The sequence below is a fragment of the Urocitellus parryii genome, chromosome 7 (genome assembly GCF_045843805.1).
Source record: "Urocitellus parryii isolate mUroPar1 chromosome 7, mUroPar1.hap1, whole genome shotgun sequence".
NCBI lineage: Eukaryota > Metazoa > Chordata > Mammalia > Rodentia > Sciuridae > Urocitellus > Urocitellus parryii.
The window spans coordinates 163,076,384-163,103,544 of record NC_135537.1 but is presented as its reverse complement, the minus strand read 5'-3'; the positions used below and the strand labels follow the sequence as shown (position 1 = coordinate 163,103,544).

The 27,161-nt window shown below is 42.3% G+C and overlaps 2 protein-coding genes and 1 pseudogene across 3 annotated transcripts; all 3 read left to right on the top strand.

Annotated features, from left to right (window-relative positions):
* Positions 1–2,619: 2,619 nt before the first annotated feature.
* LOC144248990 (uncharacterized) lies at positions 2,620–3,288 on the top strand. Of its 2 annotated transcripts, XM_077801362.1 has the most exons (4): positions 2,620–2,741; positions 2,847–3,097; positions 3,170–3,232; positions 3,263–3,288. In XM_077801362.1, the coding sequence occupies exons 1-4, from the start codon at positions 2,620–2,622 to the stop codon at positions 3,286–3,288; spliced, it is 462 nt and encodes a 153-aa protein (XP_077657488.1). The 2 variants fall into 2 exon arrangements, with proteins under 2 accessions (XP_077657488.1, XP_077657487.1); XM_077801361.1 differs by lacking the exon at positions 3,263–3,288 and having other exon boundaries at positions 2,620–3,243.
* Positions 3,289–9,068: 5,780 nt separating this feature from the next.
* LOC113181311 (large ribosomal subunit protein bL19m pseudogene) lies at positions 9,069–9,898 on the top strand (annotated as a pseudogene).
* Positions 9,899–23,021: 13,123 nt separating this feature from the next.
* Positions 23,022–23,780, top strand: LOC144256204 (uncharacterized). The gene has a single exon (XM_077801277.1). It carries the CDS (start codon positions 23,022–23,024, stop codon positions 23,778–23,780), a length of 759 nt encoding a protein of 252 aa, XP_077657403.1.
* Positions 23,781–27,161: the final 3,381 nt, after the last annotated feature.

The window sequence follows — 27,161 nt, the reverse complement described above, 5'->3', positions numbered from 1 at the left end:
AACTTCCTCCTAAGAAAAATCCAATGTGCTAACTATAGTAACTTCCCATGTGCTTCATGCTTCATCCATGTTAATTGGTTCATTCCCATCCATGTGAGTCTGTTGGTTTTGGTATTAGAGTAATCTAAAATAGTGAAGAAAATAATCAGCATTTCAATCTGAATTGCTCAAAGTTCAGTGTTTCCAATTCAGGATCATTTGCTCTATTATTTATGTAATTATCCTTGCAACTTCTCAATTGAATTTGGTACAAATGCATCTGATACAATTTAAGGAGCTGGACCTCAAGCTTTGCCACCCATCAGGAGAACCCAAGGAGCATGAAAACTTCCAATGCCCAGACCCTGCCCTGCCCCAGAGCAATTAAATCAGAGTTGTTCTGCACGGGGCAGCAGATTATCTATAGAAAGAGAGTGGTCTGTAATGAGAATGGACTCTGTCTTTTTTAGCTGTAGTGAAGCTTTTCTTAGCCCCTCCAAGTTTATATAGAAACCTCTCCCCTAACAATAAAAAAGTCTTTCTCTCTCTCTCCCTCTATCTTTCTCACTCTCTCCCCCCACTTCAACAAATCCAGTGAAAATCTCCCCAGTCTAGACATAAAATTGTTTAAATCTTTCATGTTCTTTAGCTTTACAGATACAAGTCTATAAAATAGGAACAAGTAAATCAAGTTTTTGCTAATAAGTTAATGTGATTTAAATGTTACAAGGTTTTCTGCTTTTAAATGCTCTTAATTAAGACATTTCAGGATTCACAGGGTTACGGATGAGTCTCTGTCTGATCCCACAGGGGACCAGCTGACAGGTGAAAAACACTGTTCATTTTTGAAATATTAGTCACCTAGCCAATGACACAGGCATGTTTGCTGTAGCTGCCCAGCTGTGTCCAGCTGCTGCAGGCTTAGCACTACTGTCCACATGCTGCCTTGAACCCTTCACTCTGTCTCTGCTCCAACCAATGAGCTCATGTCTTTTGATCTAGGTAACTGTTCTCTATCCTTGTTTTTGTTTTGTTTTGCTTTAAATAAAGACCTAAATTCCAGCAGATCTGGATGCCAAGGCAGGAGGATCACAGGTTTGAGACCTGCCTCAGCAACTGGGTGATATCTTATCTCAAAATAAAAAATAAAAAGGGCTGGGGATGTGACTCAGTGGTAAAGCATGTCTGGATTCAATCCCTAGTACCACCCCCCCACCCCCAGTAAAATAAAGAGTGACGTCTAATCACACGTGAAAAATGAAGCAGGGGCTCAGTCTATACACTTCATTGACTGAGCCTGGAGTAGTCAGGTGGGATGTAAATGAGAGTAAAAGGCATGTTTTATTTGAACTCTCTTGATGCTGTGACCAAAAGACCCAAAAAGAACAGTTTTAGAGAAGGAAAAGTTTACTTGGGGTTCACAGTTTCAGAAGTCTCAGTGACTCCATTCCTTGGGGCCCAGGTGAGGCAGAACATCAGAGCAGAAGGGTGTGGCAGAGGAAAGCAGCTCAGGACATGGCACCAGGAAGGAGAGAGAGAGAGAGAGAGAGAGAGAGAGAGAGAGAGAGAGAGAGAGAGAGAGAGAGAGAGATCCACAAAACAAGGACAAGATATAAGCCCCAAGGCACAACCTTAGTGACCTGTCTCCTCCAACCAAAACCTACCTGCCTTTAGTTACCACCCATTTAATTCACCCATTCAAGTGGACTGATGCACAGATCACGTTAAGACTTTCATAATTCAGTCATTTTACCTCTGAACTTTCTTGCATTGTCTCACACATGAGCTTTGCAGGGGTCGGGGGGACACCTTATATCTAAACCATAGCAAGGCAGTAACACTGGGTCATCCCGCTTGGTTTGGCAGGTAAATATTAGAAATTGTGGATAGGTATCAAAAAAAGAGAGGTGGTCAAGACAGAAGGAAAATATACCCCCAGTACATTATGGCATAACTAAGCTCTGCAGCCAGCATCCCCAAAGAGGCCCTAAAAATGATTTCAAGGTTTATTTCTGGTAAAAAAATAAAATAAAATAAAATTTGATCCTTTGCTTTTACACCTTGAAACAGTTCAGGATTCCCATAAATTGTCTAGAAAATGGATTATGATTACAGTAGAGAAGGGGATGTGTCCAAATGGACTTGAATTTGAGCAAATGATCTGCATTTCACATTCAAGTCTTGGATCATCAGACCTTTTATGAATGAACCATCCAACTCAAGCATAAGTTACCCTCTTGGATCACCAGAAAGAACTATGGGCCTATATGAATCATTATCACCCAAGAGTAGTCATGATATACTAGACAAAATGAGAATGAAGCATACAGGACCAGGGGGCAGAATGTCATATGACACCTGTGGTTGAAGAAGCTATAGAAAGAAAGTTCTGGAAGAGCGGATAGATGAATCAGAAAAAGGAAATCATGTTTTCAATGCATCTTGAAAATTTAATGAGGAAATCAATCTTGTCTAATTTGATAATCACTTAAAAAAAAACAATAACAAGGAAAGGGATGTTGCAGGTGAAGACAGCGGCCCCTTAGCAGGGTATAAAAGGGGATATAGGACCAACAAACTTCCAAACCTTCCAAACCCATCTTCCTGGAAACACCCCCAGAACCTCCAGTCTCTGACACCATGTGCAACTCCTCTTGTGGCTCCTGCTGCTCTGGCCAGGGCTGTGGCTGCTGCCAGCCCAGGTGCTGCCAGACCACCTGCTGCAGGACCACCTGCTGCCGCCCCAGCTGCTGTGGCTCTAGCTGCTGCAGCCCCTGCTGTGGTGGTTCCAGTAGCTGTGGCTCTAGTGGTTGTGGCTCTAGTGGCTGTGGCTCCTGCTGCTGCCAGCCCATCTGCTGCAGGACCACCTGCTGCCGCCCCAGCTGCTGTGGCTCCACCTGCTGCAGCCCCTGCTGTGGTGGTTCCAGTGGCTCCAGCTGCTGCCGCCCCACCTGCCTCCAGACCACCTGCTGCAGGACCACCTGCTGCCGCCCCAGCTGCTGTGGTGGGTGCAGTGGCTGTGGCTCCAGTGGCTGTGGCTCCAGCTGCTGCCACCCCACCTGTCTCCAGACCAGCTGCTGCAGGACCACCTGCTGCCGCCCCAGCTGCTGTGGCTCAAGTTGCTGTAGCCCCTGCTGTGGTGGCTCCAGCTGCTGTGGCTCCAGTGGCTGTGGCTCTTGCTGCTGTCGCCCCACTTGCTGCCAGACCACCTGCTGCCGCCCCAGCTGCTGTGTGTCCAGCTGCTGCCGCCCAAGCTGTTGCTAACCCTCCTGCCGCTGTCCAGCCTGCTCTAGTGGATCTTGCTGCTGAGTGCTCTAACCTGCACTTTCCTGCCTACTTCATTCAGCCAATGTTCTTGACGTGGTCTATCTGCGAGAGCCCAGTCATGAGAGGTCAAGGCCCAGCTGAGACCGATTTGGATCTGCAAACTACTCCCCTCTTCCCTACAGGTTACTGTCTCTCTCAACTGAACACAAGTTTGAATTTTCTCTAAAACCTGTCAACTATCATGTCATCCCTCTGGAAATGTTTGTCCTCTGCCATGTTTTCTCATATGAAGATATTCTTGCATCTTAAATAAATCTGAATTTTGCAGCCATACAAAAATAAGGGCATCGTGTCTCCTTATTTTTCCTCTTCAATTATCATTCTTACTGTCTATTTTTCTGTAATTCATTTCTAAGGAATGGGATCCTAGAAAATAATTTGAGGTGCTCAGTCTCTGTTCTGTGAGCATTCCTGATGCAGAGAGATGCTTTCAAGACCAAAACCTGGATCTCCTGCCTAAGGACTTTCTCTGGATGCAGAGCAAGCTCTGGGCAGAAGGGTGAAGAACTTCTAGGAACAGAATTCAACCAGTGAGTGGTACACAGATACTCTAGTGAAATTTCCCTTGAGTGAGTCCTTCCAGGCCTCCAAAGGTCCTCCGTGGGACTGGACCTTAGCTGCCCCCAGGAGTGTTCTGCTCATTATGTTACTCTCTACGGCCTTCTCTCACTGGCCAGGATCAATTCCCAAATTCCCTCCAGTGTCTCCTGGCCTTATCTACCAAGTATCTACTAATTGCCCTCAATTCTCTGTATGATGGGCTTTTCCAGGGGGCACCCAGTCTAAGACACTCATGTTCCTAATCTCAGCACTGGTGGTCTTCAAAACATTTTTCATGCAATCTGGCCTCACTACCCAATTGTTTTATTTCCTGTTTTCTAGGTTTGCAAACATAAATCATAAAATAAGAACAAGTAAACCAAGTGTTTGCTAGGAATGTTCATGTGATAAAAATGTCACAAGGGGGTTTTCTCTTTAAATTGTTCTAATTAATTTAAAGATGTCATTGTAGGATGAAAAATTTGTCTCTGGACAAATTCCTTGGACTTTCCTACTTTTTTGTATTGAGAGAGTCCTGATTTCCGGGAACTCCGTAAGTCCTAGATAATCAGTTCAGTTGATCACCATATGATCGAATTTGTTAGGAATCATTAAAATGAAATCTTGGTGTTCATTAGTATTGCTTGAATGAACTGGTGAGTTCTCCACCAATACAGAAACTCTCCCAGACATATGCCAATCTAAAGACAGAAAAGAAATGATCCTCCGTATAATTTACTTCAATTCTAGAACAAAACTAAATTATGAAGAAAAAGTATTAGAGCTTACTGAAGTGACATTTGGAAGACTTCTAGAGTCATGTAAAATGTTCTCCATCTTGATCAGTGTGAAAGTTACACTGATGCATTCATTTATCAAAACCAAATAGTTCACATTAGGAGTTGGAAATGTAGCTCAGTGGCAGAGCACTTGCCTCGCAGATACCTGGTCCTGTATTCCATCCCCATACCACAAAAAAACAAACAGCAAGAACAGCAGTACACTCAGAAGTTGTACACTTCACCGTATGTAAATTTTATTTAATCATACAACATTAAAAATGAAAAGAAATATTAATTTTGGAATATGTCTACCAAATTGCATGTTAGCTAATTTGCTCTAAGCAAAACTATTTTCGTGAAATAACACTGTCATGAGCTCTTTGATGTTACTTCACCATACACTATTACAATTATGTGTGTGTGGTCCTCCCCGTACACTGTGAATTCCCATGGGAGGAGACTCTAAATCATATTTCTAACACCAATATGTGCCTCACAGATGATCTATTCAACCAATTTATTTTAGAAACAAGGCAGGAACTTGATCTAGGTGGTTTATTGCAAAGCTTTGATGGACAGTGTGAGCTATAGTCTAAGCCTGGACCTTGAATCTTCAGGTTTTTTGTTGTTTGTTTTGGTACCGGGGATTGGCCCCAAGGGTGCTTAACCACTGAACCACATCTCCAGCCCTTTCTTGCATTTTATTTAGAGACAGGGTCTCCCTGAGTTGTTAAGAGTGCCTCGCTAAGTTCATAAGGCTGGCTTTGAACTCTCAATCCTCTTGCCTCCACCTCCAGAGTCACTGGGATTTTAGGTGTGCACCACAGTGCCCAGCGGGTCTTTAGTATTAACAGCATTTGGGCACTTGCTAAAAAGCAGGGCCTGAGCCTCCTCCCAACAATCAGAAATTCTGGGAGTCAGCCCTGCACTCTGTATTTCATATGCCCTCTGGATGATTTTGATACACGTGCAAGTTAAACTATCACTCAATAGAGGATACGTGAAATTATAATACAATAAGGTGAAATTTGCTAAAATTCACTGACATTTTAGATGGACTCAAAAAAACTTGTGTCATGGGTTTCTCAGAAGTAAGAAGTTGCTCTGGAAGTAAGTTCCGAAGAGATGAATATTCAAAATACTTTCCTCCACTGATGAAATGAAAATTAACGGAGAAATAAAAATGAGGCTGTGTGTTCCAGAATTTAAGAGAGCAGCTGGAGAGACATGTAGACAGATAAGACCTCAAAGGAGAAATTTAAGAAACTGTGACACTAACCGCACAGAGAAATTGCCTGTCAGCACTGAAGGCTGTAGCGCATGATCTGAAGTCTGAAACATCTGGAGAAACCCATTCCAGGGGTGCAGAGGTCACCAGCATCACACCTACCTGGAGCAGTCCCCTTCCTCATTGCTGAACAGTGACCCACCTCGAGGGCCTTTACCTCTGGTCCCAGCAGATGACCTATGAAGCCGATGGGCTTCCTCTCCATCCGTGGAAGAAATGCACAACTGAAAGTGTGACTGACCGACTCCCATGGTGACAAGGGATTCTGGAGGAGAGAGTGAAGAGTGTCATTCCAGACGCACAGCGGCAGGTGCCAGCCCTCGGTGGGGGAGCTGAAGAGACTGTGATCAGGAAGATGTCAACAAGTGGGGTCCAAAGGAAAAACAGATGAGTAGAGTTTGTTACTACCCGACAGAAAATTGTGTTCCTAACAAATTAAGCCATTAAATAGACAAACATCGTTATGTAATCGGATAATTACTTGGCTATTCAGGAAATAAAAAACAAGGAAACTACATCAACAACAGGAAAGCGGGCCGTATATAAGAGGCAGTGGCACGAGAGAACTTCTAAACTCCAGAACTTCACCCTCCTGGAAACCCACCCAGAACCTCCAGTCTCTGACACCATGTGCAACTCCTCTTGTGGCTCCTGTTGCTCTGGCCAGGGCTATGGCTGTTGCCAGCCCAGGTGCTGCCAGACCACCTGCTGCAGGACCACCTGCTGCCGCCCCAGCTGCTGCAGACCCTGCTGTGTGTCCAGCTGCTGCCGCCCCTCTTGCTCTGGTGGGTCCAGCTGCTGTGGCTCCAGCTGCTGCAGGCCCTCCTGCTGCATCTCCAGCTGCTGCCGCCCCTCCTGTGACTCCTGCTGCTGCCAGACCTGCTGCCGCCTGCATCCAGTCTGTGGCAATGTCTCCTGCCACACCACCTGCTATCGCCCCACCTGTGTCATCTCCACCTGCCCCCGCCCCATGTGCTGTGCCATCCCTGACTGCTGATCTCTTTCTGGAAAGCCTGTCACAGGGTGGATGCCTTTATTAGACACATAAAATACATGGCCAGCCACTGACGGGGAAAATAAGACTCTTGCCTGCCAACCCTTCCTCTGACAGGCATTCAGAGTTGCATTCAGATCCTTCAGGAAATAACAGATGTAAACACCTTGGGTAAAAGATTTTAACCCAAGCCCCAAATGCATCTATTTTTAGACAAGCAATGCCTTCCACTTAAGTGTACACTAATTGTGATGATCTCACTTAGTGTTGTTTCTGTGTATTCTCAATAAACAGCCAGTTCCTGATATTGAAATCTCCTGGTTTGTTAATGATTTGATTGTGCATGTGTGTTTATGTGTCACTTCACCCCAAGGCCCATCTTTCTCCAAGTGCAGGAGAGCATACTTAAAAGCAGGGGCTCTTGATTCACCACCTATGTTGGAATCAGGACTGCACTAGATGCTTCTTGTTACAACATGGGAGAAATTATTTTTATCAGATTATTTTTATCAGTTTATTTTTAGTTATACATGACATAAAATCCATTTTGATATAATTATACAAGCATGGAATACACTTTATTCTGAATAGGACCTCATTCTTGTGGATGTACATGATGGTGGGATTCACTGTAGTGTATTCATGTAGCTACGTAGGAAAGTTATGCCATATTCATTCCACTGTCTTTCCTTTTCCTTTCACTCCCCTTTACCTGATCTATCGAACTTCTGTTGCCCACCCTCTTATTGTGGGTTAGCTTCCACATGTCAGAGAAAACATTTGACCTTTACCTTTTGGGAATTGGCTGATTTCACTTAGTGTAATCATCTCCAGATCCATTCATTTACTGGCAAATGTCACAAAGATTTTCTTTATCCGTTCATCTGTTGAAGGTCACCTAGGTTTGTTCCACATTTTGGCTATTGTGAATTGAGCTGCTGTAAACATTGATGTGGCTGCATCACTGTAGTATGATGATTTTAAATCCTTTGAATATGTACCAAGGAGTGGGATAGCTGGGTCAAATTGTGGTTCCATTCCTGGTTTTTTGAGGAATCTGGCATAGGAGAACTTATCAACCTTTTTAGGCCTCAAAATTTATTTATCTCTCTGGGAATTAGGAATAACACATTACATTGTTTGAAGGACCTAATTCACGTAACACAGTTAACACAGGCTTGTCACATAATATAGGTTCTCAAAATGATTTTTATTGTTACTGAGATATTACTCTGGGCCAGAACAATATCTTAGCATAGTGTTCTCTTTGACAGAATGGTAGAAAAATGTATAAAACAGTTTTATTGTCCTTTAATTTTAAAATTAAATTTTGTTATATCTTTCAAAGGTCTGTTTTAGACAGCTTTTCTGTTGCTGTGAATAAAAGATTTGACCAGAACAATTTAGAGGAGGAGAAGTTTATGTGTCACAGTCTCAGAGGTCTCAGTCCTTAGACAGCCAACTCCATTGCTCTGTGCATGAGAGAGGCAGAACATCCTGGCAGAAGGGGAAACAGCTCAGGTCATGGCCCCAGGGAGGAGAGAGAAAGAGCTATCGAACTCCCCTCACCAAAACAAAATATAAACCCCAAGTCACACCCTACCTGCCTGGAGTGACAACCCAGCTAATCCCTACCTGGAGATTAAGGCCCTGATTAGGTGAAAACTCTCATAACCCAATCATCCCACTGCTAAACTTTCTTGACTTGTCTCACACATGAGCTTTTAAGGGATACCTAACCTAAACCATAATAATGTCCCTTAAAATTCGATTTGTTGAACATTGTGAAGGCACCTGTGTTTAACCTGACTGAATTATTTCTTCCAGTATGCTCCATGACTAGTATAAATAAATTTCCAGTGCCTTCCCTCCCGCCCTCCATTCCTTCCTTTCTAAATATAAAAGTCTCTTCAGAACACAAAATGTACCTCCTAAATCAAAACTTCTGGAAATTTATGGATTTCATGGCAACTTCCCCATAAACATTTAAAATTTTTTTAATAGATGCTCAAAATTTTAGAAGTTCCTGACTGAAATTCCTTCCTCATTTCAGCTTCTTTAGTAATTGAGGTTTCTATATCGTTGTGATCATTTCACTCTCTCGTTTTGGGCTCCCCTCACCTTCTTGGTCTTTGCTCAGAGAACATGGGAAGCCAACATGGCAGCCTGCATTGCAGGGGGTTATGGGGCTGCAATGAACCTGGGTCAGAGCGTCGGAGCCGCCAGGGTCCTGCTCCCTGTGCTTGCCCCTGTCTCCTGGCATTCTTGAGTTGGAATTCATTCCTCCATGGGAAAAAACAAATCCTGAAATTTCCAATAGAGAGGAAAAATATGTTACAATGAAGAAGAGCTTGCTCCACGTTCCAGTTCTATGTTGGAAGCATAGTCTACGTTTTACCACAGCCAGCCCAAGTGCCCATGGAATCACCAGCCAGTTTCTGGGGATTTGCATTCAGACATCAGGAAAAGGACTTGGTGTTGCTTTTATCCTGAGGGATAATATTGAAGGACATGCTGTTGAAAAAATTTTTTGACCTGTATAATCCTCAAATCTATAAGATCCAAGTGGTCAACTTAGAGAAATGCCAGTTGGTAGCCTAGGATACTGACAACATGCCCTTCTTGAAAACCGCACTTTAGATTTGAAGATGAAACCGGTGCTATCAGAGCCTCATCAAGAGGGTCTGTTAATGAGCTAAAAGTAAAAATGAGGCCTGTAAGTCCTGGTCCAAACACTGGATATGACAAGATTTGCAAATTAAAGGAATCATATTTGATCTTTGCTTAACTAAAGAACAAATGAAAGAAAGTCAGAAGTGCAGTCAGCCACTGTTTGAGTTTGCTATGATACGGGAATTTGATACTTCAAAATCTGAAGCTGCCAAATGGGATGAAATTGAAGCATCAAAACATCCCAGTTCTGAGAGTGCATTTGATCACTCACCCAGGATGCACTGGTTCTTAAAGAACTTTTTGAAGCCAGTTTAATCCCATTAAAAAGAAAAAAGTCCTTAAATGAACTCAGCAATTCATTATTTATAATCTTTTTTTTTTAAGAGAGAGTGAGAGAGAGAGAATTTTTAATATTTATTGTTTAGTTCTCGGCGGACACAACATCTTTGTTGGTATGTGGTGCTGAGGATCAAACCCGGGCCGCACGCATGCCAGGCGAGCACGCTACCGCTTGAGCCACATCCCCAGCCCAGCAATTCATTATTTAATAGCACTTTAAAAATAAAGTTTGCACACCACCAACAACAACAATAAAAAGAGAACATAGACAGGATATTTCTCTTTGAGACTCAGTTTTCTCATCATCAAAACCTTAGGTAAGCATGATCTTTCTTAGCTGGGAAAATGTGTCACAAAATGTACAATAATATCATGTTTATACAAATAAAGGGGTTTATAAGTTTTGGTTTCATAATCCAAAATATGATAAAAACATTTTAAATACAATACTATAATTTTCCATACATTATATATTAGCATAGTTATATTTCCAAGTAACAAGTAAAATCAACCAAGAGTGGATTATTATTTCTAAAATTAAAATAATAATAATAATAAAATTTAAGATGTCAAAAGACAAAACAAATAGAAGCTAGGTTTCACATTAACATAGGTTGGGTGTTACATTATTTGAATATGAAAGACATTTTCAGCTCCACCCTTTCCACTTGTTCTAAATTGTTCTACAGAGGACAGACCTGTCTTCCCATTTACCAGAATTAATAAATCTTTTATCCTTCCTTATGTTCTTCTTTGACAACATCTAATTACAGAATGCAAGCTCTGGTGTTAACATGATGCATTATTAGCTTGAGCTAAATCAAAGAATAGAGGTTTTATGTGTTCTTTTCAGTATCAAAGTATATGAGGCTTATAATTCCCTGTTTTTTTTACGAGAGCAGGAATGAGAAGGAACACTGAATCTATGTGCAAAGGTGTCAATACAGTTAAGGGAAAGCTCAGTAATAACAAGGAGAGTTTATAATAACCAGGAGCAGACCAGAAACCCTATACCATAATTTGGGTGAAGAGTGTGGCATGCAACATACCTTATATCAGTTCACACAGGCATTTAAGTACAGTAATTGCTTTCAGAGAGAGTTAAAGTGATGGTAGAGATGTAAGGGTAGAAAAAAATCAAGGTACAGATAAAGTTATGAATGGAAAAGTGACTGGAGTGATTATTTTATGTCCACATGAACTCTATCTAAATGTATAGTGGGGGTAGATTTTTAACTGAATAAAACTTTGATGAAGTCAGCCCTTCACTCGGTTTTATTTGGTCATGTACTTTTGGAATTGGCTCGAGTCTGTCTAGTACTAAATACTGAGCAATGCAGAATTGCAGAAGGGCAATGAGAGGTGATTTAGTGTAAGAAACAGCTGAAGTGGGAGTCTTAATTTCCCTAAACTCCCATCTAATGTTCCTGTCTGGCCAGGATATAAGAAAGACAGTTCCCGGAGGTTACTGATGGAATCTCAGAGAACAAACAAGGCAGGTCCCGGATGGCTTAGGTTGACCTAATGTATAGGAACTTTACAGGGGAGCCTAAGCCCAGCAAGACTGCTATACCAGTCCAGTCAGATGCAAGTTACAGTTTCACGGCAAGGAGCTCTGTAGGTATCACTCCAGAAACACACCAAAATACATACGGGAACTTAGTGTGTGGAAAGGTGGCATTTGTAATCATTAGAGAAAAGATGTATTGTTTAATAAATGGTTTGGGGTTATGGTCAGACCCAATTGCAAGCTATTTAAGCCTCATATCTTATACCTGTGTACGTTCCTAATGGAGAAAATATTTAAAAATACAAAGCATCAAACCTTGAAATTGAAAGATATTATGAGACATTGCTTATGTAAGTCTTTTAACTTACATAATATGACACAAACCCCAGAAATCATCCAATCTAACTGCATCAGATGCAACAAGCGGGGAAAGAAAATTTCCTTCACATCTGATTTTGCAGTATAATTGTAGTGATTGGAAAATTGGACCCAGTGCTGGGGTGGCAGGGAACAAGTCACTGCTCCCCTACTTACTGGTTTTTATCTTCCCTGGGCCTCAGATCCTCATCTGGAAGAGGGATGCTTGCCAAGTGTGTGCTTGTTACATTGTGGTTCTAGTACCCAGAAAAGTGCCCCGCCTACCACACTCAGAACCTGCAGAAGGAAGGGAAAGGACAGGGTTTCTATCACTCACTGTATTTGCATTTGGCTCGGGCTCCTGGAAGAACAAATACCCCACCCTCATCTTTTGATGTAAATATTTCTTCTTTGTCTCTAAGAAGACTTTTTTTTTTTTAGATCCTTCCTTTTTAGGTACAACTTCCCCTTTCTGATTCATCGTTTAAATTTTTTATATTATTGGCTTTTAGGAGGTAGGGGCTATAAATCATATACATAGAAAATCACAAAATATATAAACAAAGAGCTAAACTGGGATATCTTACCAAGAGCCCTCTTGCTACATAGGTTGAATGTTGAATGCCCTCCAAAGGCTTAGATGTTAAAGGCTTGTCCCTGTGGTGCTGTTATTAGGAGGTGGTGGGATCTTTGAGACTTGGGACCTATTGGGAGGTCCTTTCATAATCAGGGGCTGTTCCTAAAGGGAACTATGGGACCCCAACCCTTTCTTCTTTCTCTCTTGCTTTCTGGCCGTGGGGTGAGTAGTGTTTGCTCCTCCGTGTGCTCCTGCCACAAAGAACTGTCCCGCCACAGGCACAAAAGCAACCACCAACTGATGACAGATTAGAGCCCCCAAAAGTATGAACCAAAAAAATTTTTATCTTTATAAGTTGATTATTTTAGGTTATTCTGTTATAATGATGTAAAGCTCACACACCTCCTTATGCCACTCTCTTCCATTTTCCAAGTCTCTGCCAAATCTTTCTTTGACATTATTTTATTATTATTTTATAATAAATAAATTTATTCTTTCATAACAAAGATAACAACTTATCTTCATTATGTCAATTGCCATTACTTGAGGCTGAGTGTCCACCTCTAACCCTGTCTCGATTTAACCTTTTAAACAATATCTCTCGGGGCTGGGGATGTGGCTCAAGCGGTAGCACGCTCGCCTGGCATGTATGCGGCCCGGGTTCGATCCTCAGCACCACATACAAAGATGCTGTGTCCGCCAAATACTGAAAAATAAATATTAAAGTTCTCTCTCTCTCTCTCCCTCTTTCTCACTCTCTCTCACTCTTTCTTTAAAAAAAAAAAAAAAAAAAAACAATATCTCTCCTCCGAAATCCAAGAATGTTTTGGAATTTGTAAAGGTAGATCAAAACAATTGTTCAAAATGGCACAGGCATAAAGAGTACCTTACATTCCTACCTAAAGGCTTTGCAGAGCTCCCCAACATTACTTCCATAACTCAAAGCCACCTCTCTTCTATTAATCTCAACTTACCTCTCATTTCTCAAAACAGACCCAGCAGTATATCACCTTCATCAATCACAAAGCCAGAGTTGAGTCCAGTCTCAATTGTATGGTTCCTTCTTTAAAAGCTACTTTCTGTCCATCTACTTGCATGATGTGTTCTCAGAAGTCAATATGTGGCCCTTAAAGGACTTATCAGGTCATTCATTATGCACATATCTCCTTTATGAAAAACACATACTACACCAGGTCTTGTCATGAAAGAGGATTAAAGCAGAGTCTCTGCCTTAATGGACTTTGTATTATATGGGGAGCCAATAGACAAATGCATTTGTGATAGAAAATCAAATCATAGAACTCATGAAATATATAAAACACAAAAAAGCACAACGAAGAAAGAACTTTGTTTTATGTACAGCCAAAGAAGATATGGAAGGAAAACAGTACTCAGACTCTCCAATTACAGACAACTAAGAGAATGTTGTGTTCACAAGCTACCCGCTCTCCAGGCAAAGGGAATATCCTCAAGGTAATTTGTTCTTTTCATATTTTATATATATACTACAAAATTGCTAGAATTTTTAACTCAGAACATATGAAAATACTTAATAACATGTCAATAAAGAATAAGGATGACATATTTTTATATTCCAAAAGGTAGATTAAAAATTATTATCTAAATTACTCTTCCTCAGCCTGGAGGACAACTCTGACGATAGACCCGGATCACTCCCAGATGACTCCTTAGTCCTTAAAACACTGAGTCACTGTTAACTGCTTCAAGATGCATCTCTGGGTGATGAGAATGAATACAGCTTAGAAATGTCCTGGAATTTCATTAGTTCACTGACTACCTAAAACACCACATGGATAGTGAGCTTCCTCATGTCTCACACCAAACAAGGGGAGCTTCTACTTCCTTTATTCATCCCAGCATTCCGTCTGACCGAAGCTTGCATTTATCCACTAGAGAGCCCAGCCCTATCAGAAGCTCTCCCTAAATGACCTCAAGATGAGAACCAGACCCGAGACCCACCTATGTAACATGATACCCAGAGTCTGAGCCATGTGATGCTACACCCAGGGGAGGAAAGAGAAGAGGTGATTCATGGGAGAACATTAGGGAACTTGAGAAATAGGAAATAATTATCATTATCCTTTGGGAGACTTTACTACAAAAATATGATTTATTCAGTGCATTTGTGTCATGTAAACAAAAACAAGGAAATTGTCTTTTCATAATTATAGAAATTCCTCAGCTTGGTATAAAAGAGGACAGGTACCAAGAAGACTCCAAAACTCATAACTCATCCTCCTGCAAACCCACCCAGAACCTCCACCCTCTGACACCATGGTCAACTCCTGTTCTGGCTCCGTCTGCTCTGATCAGGGCTGTGGAGAGGGCCTCTGCCAGGAGACCTGCTGCCAGCCCAGCTGCTGCCAGACCACCTGCTGCAGAACCACCTGCTGCCGCCCCTGCTGTGGTGGTTCCAGTGGCTGTGGCTCTAGCTGCTGTCGCCCCACCTGCCTCCAGACCACCTGCTGTAGGACCACCTGCTGCCGCCCCAGCTGCTGTGGCTCCAGCTGCTGCCGCCCTTGCTGTGGTAGTTCCAGTGGCTGTGGTGTTTCCAGTGGCTGTGGCTCTGGCTGCTGTCGCCCCACCTGCCTCCAGACTACCTGCTGCAGGACCACCTGCTGTCGCCCCAGCTGCTGCGTGTCCAGCTGCTGCCGCCCCAGCTGCTGCGTGTCCAGCTGCTGCCGCCCCTGCTGTGGTGGTTCCAGTGGCTGTGGCTCTAGCTGCTGTCGCCCCACCTGCTGCCAGACCACCTGCTGTCGCCCCAGCTGCTGTGTGTCCAGCTGCTGTCGCCCTACTTGCTGCCAGACCACCTGCTGCCGCCCCACCTGCTCCAGTGGTTCTTGCTGCTGAATGCTCTGACCTGTCCTCTCCTGTTCTTCACCAACCAATATTCTCTATGTGATCCACGTCTGAGGCCAGTCATGAAAGGCCGATGGTGAAACCTGTGTTCCAACGAGGATTTTGGTTTCCACATATGCTGCCTTCTGTCCTGCCAGGTTACTATGCCCTGCAACTGAACACAACTTTGAATTTTCCCTAGAGTCTGTCAATTATCAGATCATTCCCATGGAAGTATTTGCTCTCTGTCAAATTTTCTAGCTTGAATAAATCCAAATTTTTCAGTCATACAAATTCAATGGCATCGTGTCTCCTTATTTTTCCTTCTTCAATTGTTGTCCCCTGACAGATTTTTTGGTAGTTGGTCTCTAAAGAACAAAAAGGCCATAGCAGATGGCTTGAGGTGCTCCACCTCTTCTGTGAGCACCACTCTTTCTAACACAGGAAGGTGTATTAGTCGGCATCTGATGCATACTCCCTGCCTGAGGACTTTCTCTGAGAAGGCAATTCGAAGCCCACAGGAGCAGAGCTAATCCAGGGAAAGGTGTTGGTGAACAAATGCTCTCTAGCTCAATTCCCCTGGGCAACTCCTTCCAGTCCTCCACAGGTGCTCCATGGGAGGGATCTCAGCTGCCTCCAGTGGTGTTCTGCTCATTATGGAACCCTCCACTAGCTTCCCTCACTGCCCTGGGTCATTTCCCGAGTTTCCTACAGTGCTTCCTAGGATCCTTTCCCAGGCACCCCAACTAAGACACCCACATGCCTAATCTCCATGTTGGTGCATTTCAACACTTTTTTTTTCATACTGTAGGGATGGTTGCCATAGTATCAGGGTCAACTCTAGGGTTACTATATGATAAACTGGGTGTGGTGCTAGGATTGAATGCAGGACTGATGCATGGCAGAAAGCCCTGTACCACCGAGCTACATCCCTGGCCCAGAACATTAGTGTATCTGAGAGCTAGGAATCAACCACCACAGTAGTTACTCTCATCCAAAAAAAAAAAAAAAAAAAAAAAAAAAAAAAAAAAGCTGTGTTTAATGAGGTGTCATCTCTGATTTGTGCGCTCAGTGCAATTCACTCAAGGAGGAATTAGAAACAAGTATTTTGGAAGAAAAGTTGAACAAAGAAATGCTCTCTAGAGAAATCCAGAAGAAGCCATGGGAAGCAAGTTAAAGCAATAGAAGCATCTGGGCCAAAATGTGCTATCAGTGAATTCTACCCCATCTCCCCCACTCCAAGACAGCTCTAGAGTGTAAGTGGGAGCACAGCTCTGCCTCTCCTGGAGGCCAGATGGCTGGACTCAGCACAACTTTCCAGGCCTTGCTTTTCTGTATTAGTGTATTCTAACTATTAGGGACATAGCCCGACATGATGGTCATTGGTTTACACGTCTACGTCATCCTAAAGAACAGGGCTCCATCCTCGGAGGTCATTACCAAGCTGGCACCTCTGCCATGGGTATCAAGAGAGGCTGTCATCACAGGATCTATTCAACTGCTTCCAGAAGGTGAGGAATAATGTGGGAACAGTGGGCTTCCATGATCATATATTAATTGTCCTACATCCTTTGCTATAGGTTTGGGTCTGTTAATCCCAGATGCAGTGATTTAAGATTCCATAGATCAGAGAGATTTGAGGGCCAATCCCATGGCCCTGCAAACTAAAAGGCAGACACTTAACCCAGACTAGATGTCAACCTCACTCAGAAACAAATAACCGACTAGTGTCCCAGGGGTGGTACCTTACCAGGGTCTCTGTGTTGGACTCTTGATGGATGGTTAGGTATCCAGATGAGAATGTCCCGGCATTCTCTCCAGCTGGAACTCTTAAATGTGGCAATAGTGTGGCAATCCTTGAATGCTTTGTTGAATTTATCTCCCATCTTCAAGGGCATCTTATGAGGTAGCTTTGGTATTTATGTTTCTTGCACATCAGACGTGACTAACCTGATGTCTTCAATATCACAGATCAGTATGGTGTTCTGTGCAGTGTCTAGAACGCCCACTTCATTTTGAACTGCACTAGGTCCAAGAAGATTTACCTAGCCCTGGGTCAAGGCAGGGAGTTGACCCTGATGTTGGTTCCATGTGACCTGGATCCACTCCTGCCTCTCCTTCCTTAGGAATCCTGAAGGTTTTATTTTCAAGTTCAGTTCCCACATAGCCCATTCCAGAGACCATACTGTAGCCAGGACTCTACATCCAGCACATCAGCTTCAAGTGGATCTTTTATTTGACAAGTCTTGTGGTCATGCACTGTCAGCAATGATGAGGCATCTGATCTTTGTGGATCCTGAACTAGTGAATTCTCTGCAAATAATATGGGTTTCAATGCCCCTTTGTTATTTAAATTTTCGATGATGGCCCTAATCTCTAATTTTTATTGACTAGCTTTCCTGTGGGATGGTAGCGAGGGTTGGGCCGTACCAAGGGTTTTTGTCTGGCCTTTTATACTATAATATTCTTACTCTGTAGTTCACGGAAAGAATGTACTGGGGTTTATGTTTGTGAACAGGTTAAACGACCACCAGATATTTCTGTGGACTCAGTGGACAAAATGTGACACTCATCTGGGCCAAGACTTCAATTATTTTCTGACCATCACAGCTGTATTCTAATGGGCACCATGTTGGCATTTTGGATTCCAGTTGTCAGTATCAATTATACTTTGCTATCTGAAAATATCCAAATATATGGGTGTTCCTGAATAGATTGCTGAAGGTATCTTAGCAAATGGAATACAGGTAGATTTTAGAGGTAATGTATGTTTGCCGTGGTCCCTTCTCCTGAAGGATTGGTCTCTCTGTTCAGGTGATGGGTCATAGATCTGACAACTCTATAGGATGCCAGTCTTGCTTTCCATTGGAACAACTCTCCTTAGCCCTTTGTTCATTTTATCTTAACCTCTTTTAAATTTACATATACACATACATATACTCTAATAGAGATTCTGATCCTCAGAGCCTACAATTATGACTATACTATTTTGGGCCTCCCATATCCTATTGTGAGGCAATGCATATTCTGTTATTCCTATTCATGGATCCCTATAAGTTAAATACTCTTCTGCCCCAGTTGCCACTTCTAATTTGTGGCCCATCCCATGGCTTTCTCCATGTTAATTCTTGCACTTAAATATCTCCCTCTCATCTTTGCTATTCTTTAATCTTAACAATTCCCATTGTCCTTGAGGTGCTCAGTTCTAGAACTGTAATTCTTACCACAAGCTCTCATTTTAGAGAAAAGGCAACTGAATTTGTCACTGATAATGTTCAGCGACCTTCTTGCTTGGTCTTGCCTAGTTGTGTTAGTAAACAGAGTCTCACCTGGGAACACAGCCTGTTGGGTTTTCAGGCCTTGTGATTAGATATATTCTAGTCTATCCTCCTTTATCCAACCTTTGGCCTTTCTTCTTCTTCTGTAGGTTGTGCAGAAACAGATAAATCTGGATAAGCTGTCCATTTTCATGCAAGCATCTTAAAACTTAGGACCTTAAAGATACATTTATTATCTCACAGTTTTTGTGCATCAACAATAGCTTGGCTGCATTCTCCACTTTATAGGGTTTACAAGGCCTCAATCAAGAAGTTAGCTCACACTGGGGTCTCCTGTGAGGAGCTGATTCAGAAGGATCAACGGCTCTGGAGGTTCCTTTCTTTGGGGCCTCTGGCGAGGGCACTGGATGGTCATGCCAGGGAGCACATCCCAGAGCAAACTATTCCCACACCCAGCTAGGAAGAAAACAGAAAGGGCTGAGGTCACTCAATCCCTTTGGAGGGCACGCCCCCCCACTGACCTGAGAGCTTCCTATGGACCCTCAAAGTCGGCATCATCTCCCAATTTGACCACCCTGGGGACGGAGGCTTGACCACAGGGAACATTAGGGATACACCGTGCGTAACTCAAAGCACAAACACCATAAACACCAGGATCACTAGGGATGCCTTACGGGCTGCCATTCTTGGCTAGTATATAATATGGAACCAAGAATGCGTTGGAAAAGACAGAGTAAGATTCTATTTATAGAAGATCAAAAGGCATGTAAAATTAAACTTGGGAATGCATATGTAGGTGGGTAAAGTGTAAAGAAAAACAAAAAATAAATAAATTTAAAAATCAGGATAATGATTCTTCATGGTGGGGGGAGGGAGATGGATGGGGTCAAAAAAGACATACAGGAGCCCTTTTTGGTGATGGCCACTTTCTTTTTGGACTTGAACTTTGAGGGCATAGATACTTGCTTAATGATTATAATTATGTGCCTTATATACTTTTCACTATATTTATGATTTTCATAATAAAGAGTGTTAATCATTCAGGAGAACTGAAACGTTCTCTCAAAGATTAAAAATAAGTTTAGATAAGCAATGAATGAAGATATTTGAAGGACATAAATTCAATCAATGGAAAGTAAATATTTTTATTACTATATTTTTCCACATTTTTTATTGGTGCATTATAGTTGTACATATTGATGAGATTTGTTCATACATGCACACAATACACGCTATAAAATCTAACTTGGCCAATATCTATTACTTTAAATATTGTTCTGATTACCTATACCACTTCTTATCAAGATTGGAAATACTGTGTGTGTGTGTGTATGTGTGTGTGTGTGTATTATAAAATGTTTAAATGGAACTTGATTTCAGTTGTAAAGTAAAATAGTTGAATTGAAAATAGGTTAATTTTCCTGCCAGACCTGGTGGCGCACTCTTGAAATCCCAGCAGCTCAGGAGGCTGAGGCAGGAGGATCATGAGTTCAAAGCCAGCCGCAGCAATTTAGGAAGGCCCTAAGCAACACAGCGAGACCCTGTGTCTAAATAAAATATAAAAAAATACTGGGGATGTGGCTCAGTGGTTGAGAACCCCTGGGTTCAATCCCCAGTATCAAAAAAAAAAAAGTTAATTTTCCTATCCATTAAACATTGCTACTATATCTCTATTTAAATCATGATGTTATAATAACAGCATAGTTCACCTCCTTTTTAGCTATGAACACAAAACCTATGATGTATTTATTGTTTCTCTAATTATATAAAAATGGATTATACTGTCATGTATAATGAAAAGAATCAATTAAAAAAGGTTGTGCACTAATATTATGTAAGTAACATCTGACAAGAAGTCTGCATTGCATGCCATTCTTTAAAGAATATACTAACAAGATGTGTCCATTCTGCTCCCAGACATAAAACCCAATTCCTTGATGGTGCTTGCAAATATCAGTTAGGTCCACCTCATTCAAATTTCTTTGTGGTCTCTTTAATTTAATTTATTTTTTATTAGTTGTTTTTAGTTATACATAACAGTAGGATTCATTTAGACATAGTGATAAAAGCATGGAATATAATTTGCTCTAATTCAATTTTTGTTCTTCTGCCCATTGCACTCTAAAACAAGGAAAAATTGGTTAGAGGGAAAAAAAATTACTCTCCATCTCCTGCACTGTCATATAAGAGGTACGGTTTGGATAAAACTTAGATAATTTTTAAGTATGATCTGGATGTTAACTATTCATTCTATTTTAATAGACCCTGGACAAAATTTAGCAAGAAGTACTTAGAGTGATGCGTCTCCTGTTCTGGGTTTCCTCCGTCGAAACCCATTGTGCACAGGGATTTCCATTGTGCTTTGTGCTGTGCTGGACCATTCTGGTCCATGTGGGTCTGTTGGTTTTAGTGCTAAGGGGAAATGAAACAGTAAAGAGGAATATCAGAGGGTCAGCTGTCCTTGCTCCAAGTTCAATGTTTCCAATTCAGGATCATTTTCTCTATAATTTAGATGCCATCATTAAAACTATTTTTTGCAAGTGTTCTCAATTGAAACTGAAACAAATGGATAAAATACAGGCAATTTAAGGAGCTGGGTCTCAGCTTTGCTGCTCATCAGGAAAACCTGAAGAGCATGAAAAGCTTCCAAAGTCCAGACCCTGCCCAAGAACAATTAAATCAAAATAGAAAAGGAAAATGGAAAGGGAAGGAGCATTGGCAGTGTTTGACACTCCCTGGGTGACTCCAGTATGCAGCCAGCTGTGAGAACCACCAACTGAGGGACTGTAAATACCTATACATTGGTCTATGAGTGTGATGTGCACCCCCTTTTCAGCTGTGGTGAAAAGATTTTGTTAGATTCCTCAAATTTATATAGAGACCTTTCCCTTGGTAATCAAAACCTCTTTCTTTGTTGTCTTAATTTTTTCCTGGGTCCCTCTTGCACAGCAAATTCAGTAAAATATTTCTCCACTCAGAATATTGAAATATTTAAATATTTCACATTCTCCCATCTTCCCAACACATCCTTTAAAAATATGAACTAGTAAATTAGGTGTTTGCTAAGCAAGCTAACATGATAGAAATATGTCAAGGGGCTTATTTTATAAGTGAGTGTAATTAAGACTTAATAAAGACACTTAAGGATGCCATCATAGAGGTACCAACTAATCTTTATCTAGCTGTTTCTTGATCCACAGGGCACCAACTGATGTCCTGGCAGCAATTCGTTTTTCCATATTTTTCATTGATACATTTCAATTATACATGATGATGGGATTCATTGTTATATATTTTTTTCATGTGTACACCATATAACAAAAAAAATTGACCAATATCATTCCCTAATTTTCCCTTTCTAGGAAGATGAGTCACCTTAGCCATTTGTATTTGCAATTTTGAGCCCTTTAAGATTTTACTCCATCTTCATTATGAATAAGTGTCAGCTGAAATCCATTGATCTACATGTTTGCTTGAACTCTCTGATTTTCTTTTGGTTTGTTTGCTTTTTGGAAAATAAAGACCAAATAATAAAATCCAATCAAAAACCTCAATACTGACAAAGCATGCGACAATACAGCTTCAGAATCCAGGGAGAGCAAGGCAGGAGGGTGTGAGTTACATAAGGGTCCAGGACTCTCAGTCATCTAAATTAAGTTGGCAAGTGTGTTCTGGAAACAGAAATTAGTCAATAGGATCTGTTAAAATCACAAAGGCAGGAAGTAAAAAACAGAAGGGAACACTTCCCCACCACCAGGAGAGCTGAGGGAGTAGCTGATGTGTACAGTCAACTTCCCTAAGAGACCCTAAAAATAATTTTTGAAGGTTTACTTCATGGGAAAAAAAAATATCCAGTTTCAGCACTAAGGCCTTCACCTTACAATCGTTCTGTTACAAAGGATCTTGGGATCATTCTGTGGATCCCAAGAAAAGATCTAGGAAAGAGGTCATGATTGCCAGTGGGGAATGGGAACCCGTCCTTACAGACCTTCTGTTCTCATGACAGTGGTCTATTTTGCATCTCTAAATCTTCGTTTCCCAACAGACCCCTAATGAATAAGCCATCAGACTATAATCCACCTTTATCCTTCCGTGTCCCCAAAAAGAATTATGGGACTCTAAGGTCATTATTATCCAAAGGCTGAAATGAAGTTCTACACAAACTGATATTGAAGCCTCCAGGACAGGGAGAGAGTGACACCCAGAACGTGTCTTTGAAGAAGCTCCAGCAAGAAACACACTTCAAAGGTGATTTCAAAAGAGCTAAAGAATGAAACCTAACACATCAGGAAAAGGAAATGATGTTTTCCAATCAATCTGAAGGTGTAAACAAAAATAAACAGGCTTAATTTGATAATAGCCCATTTACTAACACAAACAATAACAAGGAAAGGGTGTTGCATATGAAGACAGCAGCCCCTTAGCAGGGTATAAAAGGAGACTTGGGTCAGAGAGACCTCCAAACCTTCCAAACCCACCTTCCTGGAAACACCCCCAGAACCTCCAGTCTCTGACACCATGTGCAACTCCTGTTGTGGCTCCTGCTGCTCTGGCCAGGGCTGTGGCTGCTGCCAGCCCAGGTGCTGCCAGACCACCTGCTGCAGGACCACCTGCTGCCGCCCCAGCTGCTGTGTCTCCAGCTGCTGCAGCCCCTGCTGTGGTGGCTCCAGTGGCTGTGGCTCCTGCTGCTGCCAGCCCATCTGCTGTAAGACCACCTGCTGCAGGGCCACCTGCTGCCGCCCCAGCTGCTGTGGCTCCAGCTGCTGCAGCCCCTGCTGTGGTGGTTCCAGTGGCTGTGGCTCCTGCTGCTGTCGCCCCACCTGCTGCCGGACCACCTGCTGCCGCCCCAGCTGCTGTGGCTCCAGCTGTTGCAGCCCCTGCTGTGGTGGTTCCAGTGGCTGTGGAGGTTCCAGTGGCTGTGGTTCTTGCTGCTGTTGCCCCACCTGCTGCCAGACCACCTGCTGCAGGACCACCTGCTACCGCCCCAGCTGCTGTGGCTCCAGCTGCTGCAGCCCCTGCTGTGGTGGCTCCAGTGGCTGTGGAGGTTCCAGTGGCTGTGGCTCCTGCTGCTGCCAGCCCATCTGCTGTAAGACCACCTGCTGCAGGACCACCTGCTGCCGCCCTAGCTGCTGTGGCTCCAGCTGCTGCAGCCCCTGCTGTGGTGGCTCCAGTGGCTGTGGAGTTTCCAGTGGCTGTGGCTCCAGCTGCTGTCGCCCCACCTGCCTCCAGACCACCTGCTGCAGGACCACCTGCTGCCGCCCTAGCTGCTGCTGCTAGTCTGTGTGCTGCCAGCAGTCAGGATGCTGTATGTCTAGGCCCTCCTGCTGCATCTCCAGCTGTGACCAGCCCTCCTGCTACTAGACCACCTGTGGCTTCCACCCTGCTCTAGTGGATCTTGCTGCTGTGCACCCTGACCCAGTCCCTCCTCTTCTTCATCAACCAATATTTTTGATGGAGTCTCTCTGTGTACCCTATCCTCAGGCCAATTGTAAGCATTAGTTCCAACTGCTTTTAAGATTGGTTTGCCCTTCAGATATACTGCCCCTTTCTCCATGAGATAACATCTCTCCCAAATGAAAACAGGTTTGAGTTTTCTCTCTGTTCTGTCAACTCTAATGTTACCCCCATGGAAATGATTTCTCTATGCCATGTTTTCTCATGTGGTGATAATCCCACATCTTAAATAAACCTGAATTTTATTGGCACCCAAACATAAAGGTATTGCGTCTCTTTATTTTTTCCTTCTGGAATGTTTGTTCTCCTTTCACACTTTGATGGTAGCTCCTTTCTAAAGAGCCGGAGACAACTGAAGATGCTCCATGTCTGCTCTTTAAACATTCCTCCTGCTCACGGAGGAAGGTGGTTTGGAAAGCAAGCCCCTGACTCTTCCTGCCTGAGGACTTTCTCTGGATGAAGAGCAAGCTCTGGGCAGGAAGGTTCAAGCACCCAGACACAGAGGTCAGTCAGTGAATGGGAGTTGGAGCACAAATGCTCCTGCTCACTTCCCCTCGGGTGCATCCTACCAGTCACCTTGAGGTCCTCTGTGGGATTGGACCTTAGCTGCCTCCAGGGTGTTCTACTCAGTACTCTCTACTGCCTTCTGTCCCTTCCCCAATCACTTCCCAAGTCCCCTACAGTGCTTCCTGAGGTCATTTCCCAACCAACCTATTTTCTTTCAAACTCCTTTATCTGGGTCTGGTGGCAAGATCACCCAGACTAGGACTCCCGTGTGCATCTTATCAGTGTGGGTGCCCTTGACCCCATTTCACACAGATGGAGGCTTGCCAGGTTGTCAAGGTGAACTCTTGGTCAACTGTCCACCAATCTGGCAAATCTTCTGAACAACTCAATGTTTATTTCTAATTTTCTAGTAGTTTCTTTTAGAATGGTCATTTTGGATGCCTTTTGCCCCCACTATATCACTGGATCTGAGGTATAGGCAATAATAATACCACACTAGTAACTCTCATCCTTAAGGGGCTACTACCTGAGGCTGTGTATAAGGACGTGCCATTCTGTGATGTGGACATTAACTGGGATTCACTGAAAGCACATCCTGAAACAGCTATTTTTTTTTTTCAAGAAAATTTAATAAAGGAAGGGTTTCAGTCGAAATAGAGAAGATATTGTGGGAAGCAAGTTAAGCACCTGAATTAAGCAAGTAGAAACTCTCAGCAAAAATGATTAGAGTAAATTCACCGTCATCTGACCCCTCTAAAGCTCTAGAAAGTGAGAACACAGCGCTACCTCTCCTAGAAGTGAGATGGCTAGTCCCCAGCACTCTTTCTCAGCTGTCACTATCCATGGACTACCCAGGGCAGGACAAAGGGCATACACGGGGCAGAAAGATCCAGAGGAAATAGCATCTATATCTGAGGACAATTTCCTGAAGAATAGAGCAGGTCAGTGGTGTAGGACACCTTTGTTGCACACTTACACTAGCTTGAGAATGACAGACCTTTCTCTTTAACAGTTTGTTTTGATATTAGAGGGATATAAAGAGTATAGATAGGCACTGGGATTGTGGCTCAGTGGTACAGGACTCACCTAGCACGTGTGAAGCACTGGGTTCCATCCTCAGCATCACATAAAAATAAATAAATAGAATAAAGTTATTGTGTCCAACTACAATTAAAAGAAAAAAATATTTTTAAAAAGTTTTTTTTTTTTTAAAGAGTACAGATAATCATCATTGTTTTAATTTTCAGTGGCCAAAGTTTAGTGTTTCTAACTCAGGACCTTTTCTTTAGGACATAGATACCACCAATGATATTTTATTGTTTTAGCTATTTCAGTTTGAAATTGACACAAATGCATATAATACAGAAAATTTAAAGAGGTGTGTGTTAAACCTTCAGTTCTGGAAGTCTCATTTTGTTATCTTCTATTTCCTTTATAGTGACATCTCTGTATCTTCTTGTTGTTGCTTTTAAGTAAATTTCCACTTTCCTGGCATAAAAAATGACATTTTCTGGTGTCTGTTGCTGTGTGTTAATCATTGTCCTCAGTTACTGGGATTTATATACAAAGCACAATTAAATCAAGCTTTCCAATTCCTGCTCTCACCATGACCTGTTATGAATTGAGAGAAATAATAATAATAATATATTGATGTTCCAAAAGCATTGAAGAATAACAAATATTTTATTTAATTTTCTTAGGGGTAGGAGAAGCAAGGTCAAGCAGCAAATCTTCCTTCATTTTTTGAAAGCATATCTTCCCTAAGATTCCACTCCTCTTATTTGCTTTATCCCTCCATTCGGCCCTTCCTTGTTTGTTTCAATTTCTTTCTTTACTGTTCTAATAATTTTCATTGCAGAGGTCCTTTACCTCTTTCATTAGATTGATTCCCAAGTATTTTTTTTTTAGACTATTTTGAGTGGGATAGTTTTCCTAATCTCTTTTTCAGCAGATTCATCATTGGAGTATAGGATTTATGGGTGTTGATTTTGTGTCCTGATACTTTGCTTAATTCATTTATGAGTTCAAGAATTCTTCTGGTGACAGTTTTAGGTCTTCTAAATATATAGTTTTGGGGGCTATATCATCAGCAAATAGAGATACTTTGAGATTCTCTTTTCCTATTTGTATCCCTTTAATTTTCTTCTCTTGCCTAATTACTCTGGCTAGGATTCTGTTGAGATACAAGTAGTGAAAGTGGGATTCACTGTCTTGTTTCTCTTTTTAGAGGGAATGCTTTCATTTTTTTTCTCCACTGAGAATGATGTTGGCTTTGGGTTTGCCAGATACAGCCTTTACAAGGTTGAAGTATGTTTCTTCTATCCTTAGTGTTTCAGGTGTTTTAAACATGAATGGATGCATATTTTGTCAAAGGCTTGTTCTGCATCTGATCCTTTTCTATTGATGTGGTGAATTACATTTATTGATTCCCATATGTTGAACCTGTTGGGAAAAGTATAATGACCTTCTCTTCCTACTTTCCCCTTTTCTTCACTGGCGCGAAAAGTTCCCGTGGGTGTGAACTCTCCTGCCGGTGCCATTTCAAATCTCGCTGGCGGGGAACCTTAGCCCCAATAAGAACTAATTCCTGGGCTCCGGAACTGATATCTGGAAGAACTTGCCAATAAACAAGTGGCCTGCCATTTATCTAAGCCCTGCCATCTCTCCTTAGATCTATATAAGCACACAGCCTTTTGC